This window comes from Gambusia affinis, linkage group LG21 (assembly GCF_019740435.1).
Source record: "Gambusia affinis linkage group LG21, SWU_Gaff_1.0, whole genome shotgun sequence".
In the NCBI taxonomy this organism is placed as follows: Eukaryota; Metazoa; Chordata; class Actinopteri; order Cyprinodontiformes; family Poeciliidae; genus Gambusia; species Gambusia affinis.
The window spans coordinates 8,044,082-8,059,841 of NC_057888.1; the positions used below are offsets into that span (position 1 = coordinate 8,044,082).

Below are 15,760 nucleotides of genomic sequence, written 5' to 3' on the forward strand. Positions count from 1 at the left end.
GATCTGCTCAAGCCTACTGAGATGGCTCATTCAATGAGAGCCGATTGCAGTAAAACGCTTTTATATTGTGTTTGATGTAACGTAATCTAGGCTGTTGGATCAAATAAACTCCTGGTCTTCTCAGTTGTAGCTGCAGAAGAATGACAAACGAGCCATGATTTCCATCTATCGTCTAAGAGAGTGAATTTGACTTTCATTTTTACAAAATGTATTGAAATGAGTTGTGTTTTATGGGAATGTGACAGAGACATCAAGCCAAGTAATGTAAATATTACAGTTACTTTTTGTCCTGTAACTTTCATGGAAATTTACTGAAAAAAATGGGAGAAAGATGAACTTGAATAACTTAGAAGCAGGCATTTTTTTCTTTATAATGACATTAATGGTTTATGTTCTACTATGATATCAAAATCAGATCTAGCGGAACTATTAGCCGATGAGCTGTACTGTTGAGGCCTCAGAGGTTGTTGGAGAACAGAGTTATGTGGAGCATTATGAAGATGCATGAGGCAGGGTTAGGTTTTAATAAGAGGTCAAAACATGGCCACTCACCTAAACTGTCCTGCCACGTTAAGACGGCATCGTTTAGAGAAGCGACAACAGGAATCCGGATAATATAGAGAGGACAACCAGTCTCACACTTCACAGGAAGAGTGGCAAAGAGATATTTTTGTAAGAAAACCACAAGAAATAATGTTGAATGTAACACAAAGGATGCTGTAGCTATTTGTGAGCGACCGTTTATTTATTTTTTCCCGCATATCTGATTTGCATTAAAACTGGAAATAGTAGAAAAGTAAAATCTTTTCAACTTCTGCTCTGATGAAATACAGAAGGACCTGAAACATTTGCTACGGTCAAATGGGGATAACAATTCATCAAATTGCACGTGCAACACACACAACCTGATGCTAATCCTCGGAGAGGGGCTAACCCTGATCAAACACAATATAATCTAGGATTTATGTTGGGCTGCCCAGAAAACATTTTTCTACAAATCTGGGTTTAGCAGACAGTTGAATAAAGCTCAGCAGTTGGGCGATCCTACGGGTTGGAAGAACATAACATATGTAAATTAGTCTCCTCCAGAGACTTCACTGCTTTCTACAGTTGTTGCTTTTGTTTAAAAACCGGAACACTTGGATTAGTTAGAGTTACATTTTTGGAAACTCATGACCAAAAGAGTTTAGCTCGTGTTTTATTGCCTCTGTAATATTTAGTGTTTCTCCCTGCATCCTCTGAGCAGCTTTGATTTCAAAGCACAACACGGTGTCTGATCCCAGATCACAAAGATAGATCTTTCAAGTAACCGCTACATTTGTTAGATGCAAGCCAGCTGCTCTGTCTCTTGATTACTTACCCGTCCCTTTTATATGCCTGTAATGTTAATAGAGGAGCTCGCATTATGTAAATGTACTTTAGCTCTTCCTGAGAAACGTACTTTTTAATGTCGAGTCAAACACAAGCAGGCTGATGTGCCATCAAATGTCCACATAGAGGAATTTTGCTGGTTTTCATCCCAATGATGATGAAAGCAAATATGGCATTTTTTCGATCTAGTGGAGATAATTACTTCCTGACATTTCGGTCTCTGCAACCATGTGTTGTGTCGACACAGTCAGCTCAGATCTTTCAGGACCCTCTTGAAAGCAAAGGAGAACACACATAAACTTTGCAGATCACACGCTCAGACATAAAAAGCCACTGCAGCTGCTTTTGGTGTTTTCTGGAATTTTCAGGCTGGCCCCATTGGTCGGAGATCTTACTTCCTAACTAGCAAAGTGTGTGTGTGTGTGCGTGCGTGTGTGTGTGTGTAACAGGGAGAGCGTGTGGGTATGTGGGAGGAGAGAGGGGCAGAGGGGGCTTGTTTTTTGGGACTGGAGGACGGTCGCAGTGCTCTGAAGGAGTGCTCCTCCAGCGTGGGAAAGACGGTTGACTTTGCCTCTGCCTCTGCCTCTCAGGGACTAAACTAGGCCAAAGAGGGACTGAGGGAAGCAAACTTTCCTTCTCCGGCTAAAACTTTCTATGCTCGGGCTGCTGGGCAAGAGCTGTTCCACGCTGGAGCTGGGGTAGGAGGGTTTGTAGGTGCGAAGTATTCCGGCTGGCTGGAAGTTCTTGCATTCGGACAGAAGATGAGCAGTAGCTGAGGAGCTTTCTCCCTGCCCGGCTCATTTGGCTAGAAATGTTTTACTCTACGAGTGAGGAGTCAGATCTGGTGAGTTTGTTTAAACATATGCTAAACTTTTCGGAGCCCCATTCCTGTATCGTTTAAACAAAGAGGGAGGGCTGAGAGTGCTGGAGAACGGAGGGGATAAATGCAGGATTTAAAGAGGCAAGCAGTACAAAGACAATCTGATTCTCTGGAAAGATAGCAAACCTCCATGAAGATGCATTTTGTGAATCTCTTATCGAATTATATTTTAAGACAAAGGCATCCACTAGGAATCTGTATGAGCTTGGATTGGAGGAAGGGGCTTCAAATGCTGAAGGGAGAAAAAGAAAACTCCCAGGATACGTTTGACTAGACCGGCAGAGAGCACAAAACCTGGTTTAGCCTTAAGACTTTACGTTTGGAGCTAAAATGCACAAAAGTCCAAGTTTCTAAGCTCTGTTGGCGTAAATGAGCTGACATGATGTCTTCACTGATTCAAGTTATTCATATTCTGTTTGAAAAATTGCATTCTGTGGTTATCATGAGCACTTCTATAGGTAAATAACCCATGAAATAAACACAAAACTATGATAAAAAACCCCATAAAAGCTCACAGAAAATGCTTGCATTTACGATCAGGCTTTCATTTCATTTGAGGACTCCTAAAATAATATGGATTTTCTCTTTTTTTATATAGTGATTTCCACATAAATGTTACATAATCATGTTTTGGAGCAAGACGGTGTATTACAAGATATCATAAATGACAAATTGTTTTTGCAAATGTGGAAACTGTGGCATGCATCTGTATTTAGCACCCCTTGAGTCAGTATTTTGCAGAACCACCTTTCACTATAATTACAGCTGTAAGTCTTTTGGAGTGTGTCTCTAACAGCTTTGCAGATCCAAACAGGAGATCGTTGCATGTTTTTTTTCTCACAAAATAGCTATAGCTCAATCAGAACGCTTTCAGAGAGTCTGTGAGCATTAATCTTCAAGTCATGCAACTGTTTAAATTGGATTTTGGTTTGGACTTTGACTGGGCCATTACGGCCATCCAATTTGTCAGATGGTTTGCTCAGTGGTTGTTTTCCTCCACATATAGCAAAGCAGTGTGTAGAAACAAAAGCTTAACTTTGGTTCTGTTGGACCAGATTATTGTCTACTTTATGACTTTTCATGGCTCTCATTTTGTCACTCTAAAATCTGATTTGGGGAATGCACAACTAAACATGGACTTGTTAGTACATTATGTTTGCTTAAATTGTTGATCTGTGTAGCTTTCAAAGACAATTGGTTGCACTACTGTCTCAGTTATCACAGTGGACTCCTCCCTCTAATTTTGGATATTGCACAGTTGGAAGCATTTTTGCTCTTCCGTTTTTTTCTCCTCGACAGAAAGTATTTTTGAATTGAATAGAATTTTGGACTCACTTGCCACAGGAAAATTCATGAATAGGTGAATCTGCGAATACTGTGCCACAATTTATATTAAATAAAATATGAAACGATGCACTGAAGTTAATAGTTGTGACTAGCCACAATGTAAAAATGTTGAAGAGGAATTCAACATTTTGCAAACTGTTGTAGTTGATTAAAGTGGACTTTATAATGTTTCTATAAATGTTAAAGTTTTCCAGTGTGCACATCTCCTGCTAGTTGCATGCAAAGTTTCTGCAGCTGACTTTAAATTGGAGCTATATGAGACAAACCACTTAATCTATTGCTTACTGCTCCTTATTAGTTTCTAAACAATCAGTTGCACACAAAAGCTAGTTTGTCTATACATAGGTTGTCCTCATGGGTTGCTGTTCAAAGTGTTCACATATCTTCTTCTGTAAACTGAGGTGCAGCTTTGTCAGCCAGCTCTGTGAAAAGGTAACTTGATTTGATATTGTTAAATTTCAGGAGGTTCTTGTAGGATAAACTCTTGTTTGGGTCTTGGATTGGATATGCTGAAATTAAGCATTGAACAAAAATCAGCTGTTCTCATAGTTGTTAGAAACAGGTGTTCCCATCTCAATAAAGGTCTTAAAAACTTGTGTTTTTATTAAAAATAACACATCGAACAATAAACTTTAACGTTTGAGATGTAACTGGAATCTTGTCAACCTTTGACTGGCACGTTAAGCTGTTAAAGCAATACTGTTTAATTTTCTGAGTCTCGTTGCAAAGCTTCAGCATTTTCTAAACTACACCTCTGGTTTAAAGTTGTTGCTTAGTGTTGTTATCAGCATGCATAAAATGAAAGATGGAGAACTGTTTTATTACAGACAGATCCAGTTAGTGGACTGTTTACTTTTACAGTCATAAGAAGCTCGTTCTACTCTCTGAGCCAGTTCTCATCAATCATGTGCTGCCTGCCTCTCACAGAAAGCTGTCTGAAAATTGCTGACGCAAGCACAAAAAAAGCAGCAACAGGACTTGTTTATTTTTTATTTTTTTACCTTGTTGTCTTGATTGGCTCTCATCCTGTTATGGCTCTGTCTGTCTTTGCACTGAGAAACCTGAAAGAGAATGGACAGCTAGATAACTTGATCCAATTGTGGCAGTGTTGCGCATTTCCATGTGCATTTGGCTTCACTTGCACTCAAGCACTGAGTTTGAACCTCACTAAACTTGTTTGTTTAGCATCTGATTGGTGCTTTGGAGAACAACTAGAGTACCCTTTCAGGCTCAGAGTTATTAGCCGCAAAGAACCAAAAATGCTAAAAATAAAATTTCTCATCTTCTCAAGGAGCATCCCAGCTCACCATTGTTGTTTAAATGTATATATTTTACCATACTTTGCTCCTAAGAAGCTAGATTTTCTTGCAATCACTCTCAAGGTCTTCTTTTACTTTTGAACATATTGAAAACAGATTAAGTTTTGTTATAACTTTTAACTTTCTTTTTTTGTTTTTCTTTCTAGCTTGCTTGCTTACTCTTTCTTTTTCTACTTCCTTTCTTTTTTTTCTCACTTTATTTGTCGATTTCCCATGTTGTCACTGGTCACTACAAATACAACATCAACTAAAAAACAAACCCTGTAAATGTAACTTTTTTTTAATTTATGTTTTTCCATAAGAAATGTTTATGAAGTTAGTTAATTTTGAAACTTCTTCCTTCAGTAGTAACTACCACACCAAAAAGTGATATTGTCTCTTCAATCTTGTGACACTTACATATGGAGTATTCACTTATCAGAGAATTTTGTTTCTGGCCATCATTTGATTTCTTGGTGAATCTCCATTAGTATTGTTTTATTTCAAAAGTTAATTCGTGCAGATATTTTTGAATGCTGATAAACTTGTTTGTTTTTCTCAGACTAAATAGGTTTAGTCTGGAAGCAAAATAGTCTGTTTAATTTCCAGACTATTTCCAGTCTCCATGTTAGTTTTTGGTCCTTCCCAACTTGCTTTTAACTACAGTAACAGTCAGTAATCCTATCAGGCGACAGATTACGTTGGATGATTCTCTTATTTAATATAGTGGTTTATGTATTGCTGAGTAAAAACTTCTGAAGGGACTGTCAGTCTCACCTTGACATCTGTAAAGCATTGTACAAAACATCTTTTCTAATTTCTTTCTCCCATTCTTGCCTTTTTTCTTGTACAGATGCACAATCAATCTGTTTCTCTTCCCTTTTCTCGCTCTCCTGCTTTTCATTTCTTGCATTGTAAACAGTTTAGTAACCAATTATTGTAGCAATAACACATCTCTCACACTTGGCTGTCATGTCTTCTGCCATTGTCTCCTTCTTGATGAAGGAGACACTGTTTGTAATTTAATTGACTTTGCGCTGCATCAACTGAAGTGGCAGTGATGGACAGATGGCAGGAAAAAAAGAAGCTTTAGTTCTAGCCAGCAATGAGTCACTCAACGTCTGAAGCTGCTTGCACACTCGCTCAGCCTATTGTCAGCTTGCTTCCGTCAGCTACAATGTATCACAATGATCTCTAGAGGCTTTGACATCAGTAATAGCATGTTTTAAACAGCTATAATAAAAGATGGAAAGCAGAAAGTAGACTGACCAGTTTATATGCTGTCTTTGAGTAAAGACTAGGGCAATTTCTTGGTAAATGTAACAGATTGTACTCCAGTTATTGTGTAATACTCATATTATCTTTTTATGTACTGCATAATGCATTAAAGTACGCAGATACTCTTCTAATTTTTTTCATATTGTCTTTATTAATGTTTCTTCAAGCTTTCTAAATATATTTTTTGATGCTCTTTACTCACTTTCTAAGCCTTATCCGACCTTTTACTGAGGAATGTTTTTGTTTTGTCTCTTAACTCTGATCTATGACTCAGCCACACAGGAGTCCTGGTAATTTTGCTCTTTTGTCACATCATATTTGTGCAGTTTGATCTATTTGTTGACCCAGAAGCTGTTTGTGCTTCTGACAAACAATTACTACCAACTAGAAGTTACTCATTGTTATTTTGGTTTGATAAGAAGTCAAATGGCCTAAACAGGCATCTGGATCAAATCTTCAGAACGTAACACGCAATTAAATTAAGAGTGAGATTTGAGGAATTTCCAACATCATTTATTTGGGAAATAACCAAATTTTGTTGCTGATTATTATCAATATTTTTTGTTAGCATAATAATGACAGATAAAAGAGAAGTAAGGAATAGCTTCATTAGATATGATATTATATGTATGTAAGGACCATACATGCATTTGTAAGTGCTTCATATTATAAACTCAACAGATGCAACTGTGTGTTAACAGAGGTTATTTATATGAGCATGGAAAAGAGATTAAAAAAATAATATGGAGTAAACACAGAAAAGTTGTCTTTTATGAAATATTTTATGTTTTGCATAACATCTTTAGCCATTAGGATTAATTGTTTTGATGCTTAAAATTGGTTTAATGAAGTCTTAGTTTCACAAATGTTATAGAAAATATTAATACAGTCAAAAAGGTATAAAATATGAATTTTTTAATATTGCTTTTTTGAAATGATTGTAGTTTCATTCATTTTTTCACATTTTATCTAACATGGATAAAATAAAAATAACTACAAATATTACTGTATCCTAACCGCTGATAATATAGAAATTTATTTACAGATGATATATAAATTAAATATATATATAATTGATATATCTTTACCTCTTATGGTTCTCATTGCTTTCAAGCACGTGCTTCTTGCTAGATGCGGGGTTTCACTTTCTAGTGGGAACTCCACAGTTAAATTATGAATCTCCTTATTTATATATCACCACTCATCTTTGGTGCTTCTATCATCATACAGATCAAATCTACGGCCCAGTGAGTGAATTTTGATAAATAGTGCTGCAGAACTAAATCAAACAGCTTTAACTGAGTTCATGGCAGTAAACAGAAAGCATCAAGTGGCATTTGAGGAAAATACGTCAGTGGCTAAATGCGTAACCATCTTCCTCTGCTTGCGTAAAACCAGTGAGTCAAGAACGTCAAAGCTACTGGGAATACTGGAATGGAAGTAGCAGAGAGAGAGAGAGGAGAGGATAAAAGAGACAGAAATGGAACAAGGTGAGATGAAATAACTGGAAAAGAGAGGTAATGGGGGGACCATTAAATGACAAATGACATTCTTGAGAGTGCAGCTTAGAGTCAAGTCTGTAAGGTTGAATAATGGACCACACACGGAAACAACCGTAACCTTTCTGCGTGACTGCAATTTTTTTATTGGGCTTCTATTAAGCCATGATAAAAGTGACTTAATGGGAAAATGGAAGCTCTCAGGGAATGAAGGGGTGCACTGCTTGAGCTGCTTCAGCCACAGTAAGTGATTCTGTCAGATAGAGGAGGCTGCACAAGCTGACTCAGGACCTTTTCTTCCACTCTCGCTATTACAGCTGTGATTTGTATGTTCTAATGTAGTCATCACCATGCAATCGCTCCATGTAGGGGTCGCCGGTGGTCCTGGAGAGCGGACCTCTGGTTAATGAACCATGATTAACAGTGGAGACTTGAGGATCGTTACCTTTTCAAAACCTCCTTGGGTGGATAGAACATTTTTAATAGTCTGGTACAAGCACCCACTCTGGATTCATTCAAGAAGAAAGTTCTTGCTGTAGTTCCTAACCACACGAGAAATACTTTAGAGAAATACAATTTAATTATAAATTTCCAAACTCGTGTTTTTGGAGTAAAATAAGCTTTTAATAAATTTTATGTTTCATCTTTGTAAGAGTTGTTTTTGTTTTTCAGAGATAAAAGTAAAGACAGTGAAAATCTTGCCAAATTGTATCCCCATTTTGCCCCAGTGCTTTGCGAGTTCATCCTTGACTTCCTCTATTTCATACTTGTTAATAAAACATTCTGTTCCTATAAACCTATCCACTGTAAATCTGTTCATTTCTAGTGGTAGGGAAATATGCTGATGATTTATAAAGATAAAATAGTCATACAAATGTTCCAGTCTCACACAACAATGCAAAGTTTAGAGATATATCAAGTTTAAAATAAAACCAAAAAAAAAATCTTACTAATTTTAAAGCCCACATGTCTAAATCAGGACTTCAAAACTAGATGTACTCTTTTATTTATGATTAATAATGCAGCATGTTTTAGCAGCATGTTTTAACAGCACTCTCAGAAATATCCCCTTTTGTAATCTCAGAATTGATTGTTTTGTAGGCGGAGTGAGCACGTCTACTACAATAATCATCTTGACAGGAAATATGGGTGAACTTTCTATGTAAATATGTGGAGTGAACAGATTTCTCCTCCCCCGTATGTTGGACAGTTGAAACGGTTTGTCTGCGAGCATCATGAAATGGTTGCAACTTTGGCTTCAAAGGAGATAGCAACTCAAAGTTGATTTGCCATGGTCAGTATGACTGCTGTTTTTTAACTTAAAGTTGACTAGTTATTGTTAATCATTCTTGTCAGAGCCAGGGAATAAAGTAAAATGTATATATTAATGCTTCCATCATTTTAGTATTTTGATTTACAGTTTTTATCACAAGCTCTCATTCACCAGACTGGCCTAACCACAGAAAACTTCAAAATTTCTGGGTAAGGTGCTGGTTTGTTTGGTCTCCAATCTGCTGCTCTCTTGACTTCCTTGTATTTATTTTATAAATTGCCATGTAGAGTTTGGGTTACACTGTTTCCACTGATTGTGGTTTAGATCTTCATTTTTACCAGGACAAATTATGACTTGATGAAACCAAAACTGCCCTCCTCTTGGAAAAGAACTAAAACTGCAAAAGTATTAGATTATTAAAAGGACAAAATGATCACCATGTCAGAAAGAATCAGGATATTGCTACTTTTTGTCAAGGACTGACATTTATATAGTTTTCCAAGTTTAAATGAATAGAAAAATGTTTGCTCAGTGAAGCAAAGAAACAAGAAAGTCACTGGTTAGCATCTCTTTTTGGCCACATACTTTTGTATCTAAACAAGCTAAAAATTGTACATTTTAGGAGACGATAACATAATTAGTTTGGCTGTAAATTTCATGGTACATTATCTAAAAGCATTCAGTAAAATTTTACCCAGAATAACAAATAACCTAATTATAGTGTTAGATGAATGTCATAAAATTCTGTGATATAACTTCTTGGAAGGACAGATTTCTGAACCCATTTTAAATCATTTCAATGAGATGTTTTTCCGAACGTAAAGACTGTGGAGATTTTTTCCTGGTTATGCAACACTGAAGAAGTGGCAGCAAGAGCCCTTCAATTGCAGAATTAATTTGTGTTTTCCAAGAATCAGTTTTATGGATGTTTCTTGATACCACTTGCTTCAACAGAGTTCTCATTGTCTCTCAGCCTGAAGAAGATCTAAATGTCATCATACCACTGCCATATCGTTATTAGCGGATTTTGTGGAAGTGACGCCGTGCCGTCGGGGTCAGCACAACATCGGGTCAGGAGGCCTGTAGTGTCAGGTTGCCCCGGGTCCTTTCTGTCGCTGTGTGTTTTTGTCAGAATTGCCAGCAGAGTGCAGCCTTCACAGACGGCGTTAACACCTTCCTCTCTGGTTCGGAGCATCTGCGTCCTGCCCTGAGAGCAGCGGTGGCAAGTGTCAACACGGCATATCAAAACATATGTGACATTCGGACAGAAGCATTGGTTTGTGGAGTTCTTTGATGTTGTTGCGTAGAGCTGATGCTACAAGGTTTCTTGCAGATATGATTTACTCAGTAGTCGTTGTGACTATAATGAAACTTCTTTAAGATGTTACACTGTGTCATAATTTCCCCTCCATACCAGCTCACCTTTAGAAAAAAAACTTATTTAGCCACATTTAGTTTATGTAATTTCCTTCCTCATTAGCTTGTTTAGTCAAAAGAAGCTATAATTACACAAATAGCATTTATTAATATGAGGACAATATCTATACTAAAATGAAACCCCTTTACTGATTTTAATGAGCAGCAATGACTAAGACAGACGTACCAGGTTTCTTCTAAATATTTTTGACCAATGTTTCTGCAGTAGAAAAAACTTTAACTAGATATTGCCGTACAGTACAGACCAAAAGTTTGGACACAACCGTGTGTCCAAACTTTTGGTCTGTACTGTATATTACGTGTTTTTATGTGTGAAATACTGCCTGTCAGATATACTTAGTTTTCACTTATTCATTCTTCTGTCCTGCTCTCTTCTTGTAGGGATATGAAAGCTCTCTTGTAGAATAAGAGAGCTTTTGATTAAACAATAAGTTGTGTAATCACATGAGCTGCACTCAGGTTACTTAATAATGTAATTTAGTCTTAATTTACACAAATACTGTATGTGAAACATTTGTGGCATTGGGCCTGTCAAAAATTTTACAGCATCATCATAAAACTCTGAACCCCAAAATGTCAAATTTTGCTTTGGTGCAATTGATTGATATCAAAATCGCATCAAAGTTTTCAAAAGACTGTTCCTAAAATGTTAAAATTTGTTTTTTACTTTGTCTGAGGCAAAGCAATTTTATTTCATAACGGAGTAAATTAAAGTTATAATTTCATATGTACATACAAGAGGTTGGCACATTTGGTCACATTGTTTCCTTGTAGTACGAAAATTCTGGGTTTAAATCTAAGGTGGAGATCTTTCTCTCTGTACATACGTAGGTTCAGACTGGGCACTCAGGCTTCCTCCTATAGCCCAAAAACATGACTGTTAGATTAATTATTCTGCGATGTTAAAGTAATTATGTGTGTAAACCAGAATCCAATAAGTATCAGGCACCAAGTACAGCATGAACTTTTTCAGATATCGTCATTTTTATGTGATGGAGCAACACAAAGACATGTTTTATTGTCACGTTAAAACTTAATCTTACATTTAATCTGTAGAGTCCACTTAAGTGTAATTGAAGCTCAGTATAAACACAGCTGTTCTGTGAAGGCCTCAATGGATTTTCCTTAGAGAGCAAACAGCATTCTGACAGCTAAGCAGCACAGCAGAGAGGTCAAGGACAAAGTTATTGAGTAGTTTAAATCATTTTATACAATTTGTCAAGGTTTGCACATATCTGAGAGTTCTGTTCCATCCATCATCTAAAAACAGGGGGCATGGAAGAATGTCAAACCTTCCAAGAAATGGCCATCTGCCCAAGCTGGCAGGATACTAATCAGAGAAGCAGATTAGTAAAAGAAAACGATTGTTGAGAGAAAGAAACAAAGTACTGCCAAAAAATGTTGGGTTGAAGTAGAAAATGTGGAATAAGGTACTCTGCTAATAAGAGAACAAAAGGAAACTTTCTCACGTAAAAGTGACATCTAGAAGAAAATTAACAATGCTACTCACATTAAAACATGGCAGTGGCAGAATAATACTGAGGATGCTTTTCTTCAGCAGAGACTGAGAAGCTGGTCAGAAGTAATTAGAAGATGAATGAAGCTTAAATACGGGCTAATCCTGGAAGAAAACCATTTAGTGGCAGAAAAAGTCTTTAGACCAAGCACAACCCACATATTGAGGCCTTAGTCCTCATGGCAGTGGTCGCAGGTTCGATTCCCAGCCTGGTGAAATTTATCACATGTCTTCCCCCTCTCTGATTACCTTGTTTCCTGTCAAACTACTTTCAAATAAAGGCTACTAGAGCCAACAAAACTAAAAAAAAAAAACACTAAACATGCAGCCAGAGCAACAGTGATGGATGTCAATGTATATACATGTTATTTTATGAATCTAACAAGGAACAATGTTTTGGTGTTCATTGGTGTCCTTGGGTGTTTATCTTAAAAAAGTTTTCTTTTTCTTCCACTCCATAGCCATGCTCAAAAAATCACAATAAAATACGTTGAAGTTTGTTTTAATATTAAAACCTTAAAGGAGTGTCAATACTTGTGACTGACATTGCACATGCAGCAAAGTACAGTCTATTTCTTAGTGCAGAAGAAACCCAAATGTATGCACTGTTGACTCATGACCACCATTCATACAGCACATGCAGTTTCTAGAAATGATTGCTGCAGAGACAAGAGGAGCAGATGGACTGATTGTGCGAGAAAAAAAAAAGAAGAGGGGTGACGGAGGAGAAGGGTTGAGGTAGAGATAGCAGAAATGCTGAAATGGCACAGTGGAGCTTGTAAGAAGGAGTCGGGAAGAGACACTCTGACAAGCCAAGTCACAGGGAGACCTTGCACCAGCAGCAGCTTCATTATCATCAGCGGGAGAGTCGGTCACATGCAGCCACACCGGGACTCTCACAGATGAACCGTCACGCGTCGCTCGTGGAGCAGTGCGAGGAGCCAGCGACACAGTAGGACAGGGAAGCTTGATGGAGGGGATGAGGAGCATCGCTGCCACCTGACTCACTCTGGGAGTCAGCCTCACCACCTGCAACGGCACGCCGACCTCTCCCTCCACCAAGGAGTCTGAGGCAGACGAGGGGGAGAGAGCTGCTGTGATTATGCGCGGGGCAGCGAGCTCCAGCGGATTCCCCATCTTTGGCAACGGCGACGGCAGCAGCAGCAGCGGGGGTAGTTGGAGCTTTGGCTCTCCAAACGATAGCAGAGCCAACTGGAGCTGCAGCAGAACAAGGAGCTCCGACTCCGAAGCTATTTATTTATCCGGGGATGAAAGCAGCATTCACAGCCCCGGCGTAAGAGGAACCAGCTGCCGATGTAGCCACAGTGTTGAATGTACCTGTAGCCAAAGCAGTGACAGCTGCTGCAAAGCTGGTGCAAAGGACACCTCAGCGGTGCAGTTTGGTTTACTTGTAGTAGCAGCAGGGGGGGCAGTGGCTCAGGACACTGAATGACCAGTGTGGCTCATGAAGGCCACCTGGATCCGCTTGCTGAAACGAGCCAAAGGAGGTCGAGTCAAGAGCTCTGATGCCTGCGTAAGGAGGATTTTCTACCGTTTATGTCATGAAAGTTGCTTCTGTGCATGCACATGTGTGTAATTCATGGAGTCTATGCTTTTCCCGTGCATCCATCACCAATGCAAAGTGTTGGGGTTCAGCGTGGCAGTGTTGTGGTGATGAGAAGTTGTGTGTCGATATCAGTTATGGCGGTCAGATTCTGGGCAGAGCTCCAGATGACTTCCATGCGACCCTCTGGGACGGCTTCTCGTGATCACATCTCTTATTTAAAGGTGACACGGAAGGAGGCCAGGTGTGCTCACCTGCTGCATCTTTCACAGCCAAATGTACCTCGTAAGCAGTAAATTTCATTTCATTTGAGTGTGGCTTTGTAACCTTGAGCAGGTATTAAATTACCACTAATTGCTTTTCTAATCAAATCTGATAAGTAAGACTGGATCTGTTTGTTTGTTTTTATTTATTTTTTCTCCTCTGTAGCAAAGTGGGAAACATGAAAGACATTCAGATGATTGATGAGCAGCAGGGTTTTGTGTAAGATGGAGGGCGTGAATATGACCCACCTTGTTCTGTCTAGAACAACAGCACCTCCTGGGCTGTCTCTTTTACATAAGTCAGATAGGGGAGTGAAGAGGATGAAGTGGTATGATCTTGGTTTGGTAATTCTAATCATGCACAGATTGAGGGGAGGCTATTTTTAACTCAGACAGCAGAGTGTAATGGTGCAGTGAGATGAATGAAAGACCTTGTGTGAGTGGCTGCCACAGGAGTGTGCAGGTAAGGATGAAAGGTGCACCAACTCCACTGGATGAAAGACGAGCTGATTTATTCGCAGAGCTTGATGAGTGTCTTAAAAAAAACGAAGGGGTGTTCCTCATTCACAAATGGAAGATCACATTATTAGGACATTTCCATTCATATTTAAGTGTTTACACAAACCTTGAAATAAATTAATAATCTGGTATAGAAGCATAACCTCACACAAGAAATTTTAGAAACATACAGCTGTTGATTTAAATAAATGTAGTTCATTGGGAAAAGTTCTTCCTTTAAGAAGTAAATCACCAGTGCAGAAAGGTTGTTAATTTGTTGAAGAACCCTTTTTTGTCAATAAGACAGTGAATTGTGTAACATAACATTTTACAATGTTAGAGAATACAGTGAGATGGATCTTTGAGTCATGAATCCGATCAGATCCTACTCTGTTCTGCTCACTTTATGGATGTTCTTTTGGATTTAAGTCTAGGAGTTTTAAATTCCTCAATTATTTAAATTTTATATCTCAGAAAGTCTAGTTAAGATTTTTTTATACTAGGTCTTAAAATGTGCATCGTCAGCTCTTGCTGCTTTTTTTATTACTTTTTTAGAGTTAAAAATACTGCCACTATTTTACAATTACACATTAGTGTATTTTATTTTAAGGGGTTTAAATTAGGCACTCTGCACTTCCATGCCATTATCAAAAAATACCAAGTTGTTCATACTTACAGCTAAGAATGCACAGATATGAAAATTTAGGCTGGTATTAGGAATTAATATTGCTATTATAGCAGATATCTTAAGCTGGTACTTACTTAATCAGATTTTTTTCTGCAGTGGATTAATTAAATACAGACACATTCAATAAATTGCATTATTAATAAAAAGTTTATTTATTCCAGTAACTCAATCGACAAAACAAAATATGTATATTCTTTATGTAACTCTTAAAACCTCCAAGGTTTTCAAAAAAAAACTTGTATGAGTTGGTGTGAGTTCATCTTTTTTCTCCAGTTTTAGTTTTAGTTGTTGCTGAGGTTCTGCTGTTTGTGTCTCCACAGGGTTCGGCCGACTCTTACACCAGCCGTCCATCAGACTCCGATGTTTCCCTTGAGGAGGATAAGGAGGCAGCGCGCAGAGAGGCAGAGCGACAGGCTCAGGCACAGCTCGACAAAGCCAAGGTTGGATTCTTTAAGCCGGGGATAGGACGTTCACTTTGGCAATGTTAAATAGCACTAAAAGGGCCACTTTGAATGGTTTAAAAAGCATTCTTAAAATGTTTTTTTTTTTTCTTCAAGTGTGATCTCAACTTTACAAAAACAAAAAAAGTTTCTGCTATGTTTTGTGGAATTTGTTTCTTGTTTATTACACAAAAACAGTGCAAAAGCTTTTTGTAACAAATATATGTAATATAAATGTGTATATCCTTATTGGTTTTGTTGGATTTGAGAGGAAAAAGCAGCTGGCAGATACTTTGAATTAAATGCATTTTATGAAATGATCATCAGTTAACGTCAGCACCTCTATAAAATTAGAAAAGACTTCAGCATTGGCCATAACGAGGCAACTGACCATCAATCTGGGTAGAG

General features: G+C 38.0%; 1 protein-coding gene across 6 annotated transcripts in view; it reads left to right on the forward strand.

Annotated features, from left to right (window-relative positions):
* Positions 1 to 15,760, forward strand: part of cacnb2a (calcium channel, voltage-dependent, beta 2a) — a 61,752-nt gene that overhangs the window by 27,180 nt on the left and 18,812 nt on the right. For 3 of the 6 annotated variants that reach the window (XM_044104720.1, XM_044104722.1, XM_044104723.1), the window contains one exon: positions 15,233 to 15,352. In XM_044104720.1, the coding sequence (XP_043960655.1) occupies positions 15,233 to 15,352 (120 nt within the window). Of the gene's footprint in view, positions 1 to 1,904; positions 2,216 to 12,662; positions 13,434 to 15,232; positions 15,353 to 15,760 lie in introns of those variants that run through there. The other 3 variants (XM_044104724.1, XM_044104721.1, XM_044104725.1) reach the window with 3 other exon arrangements.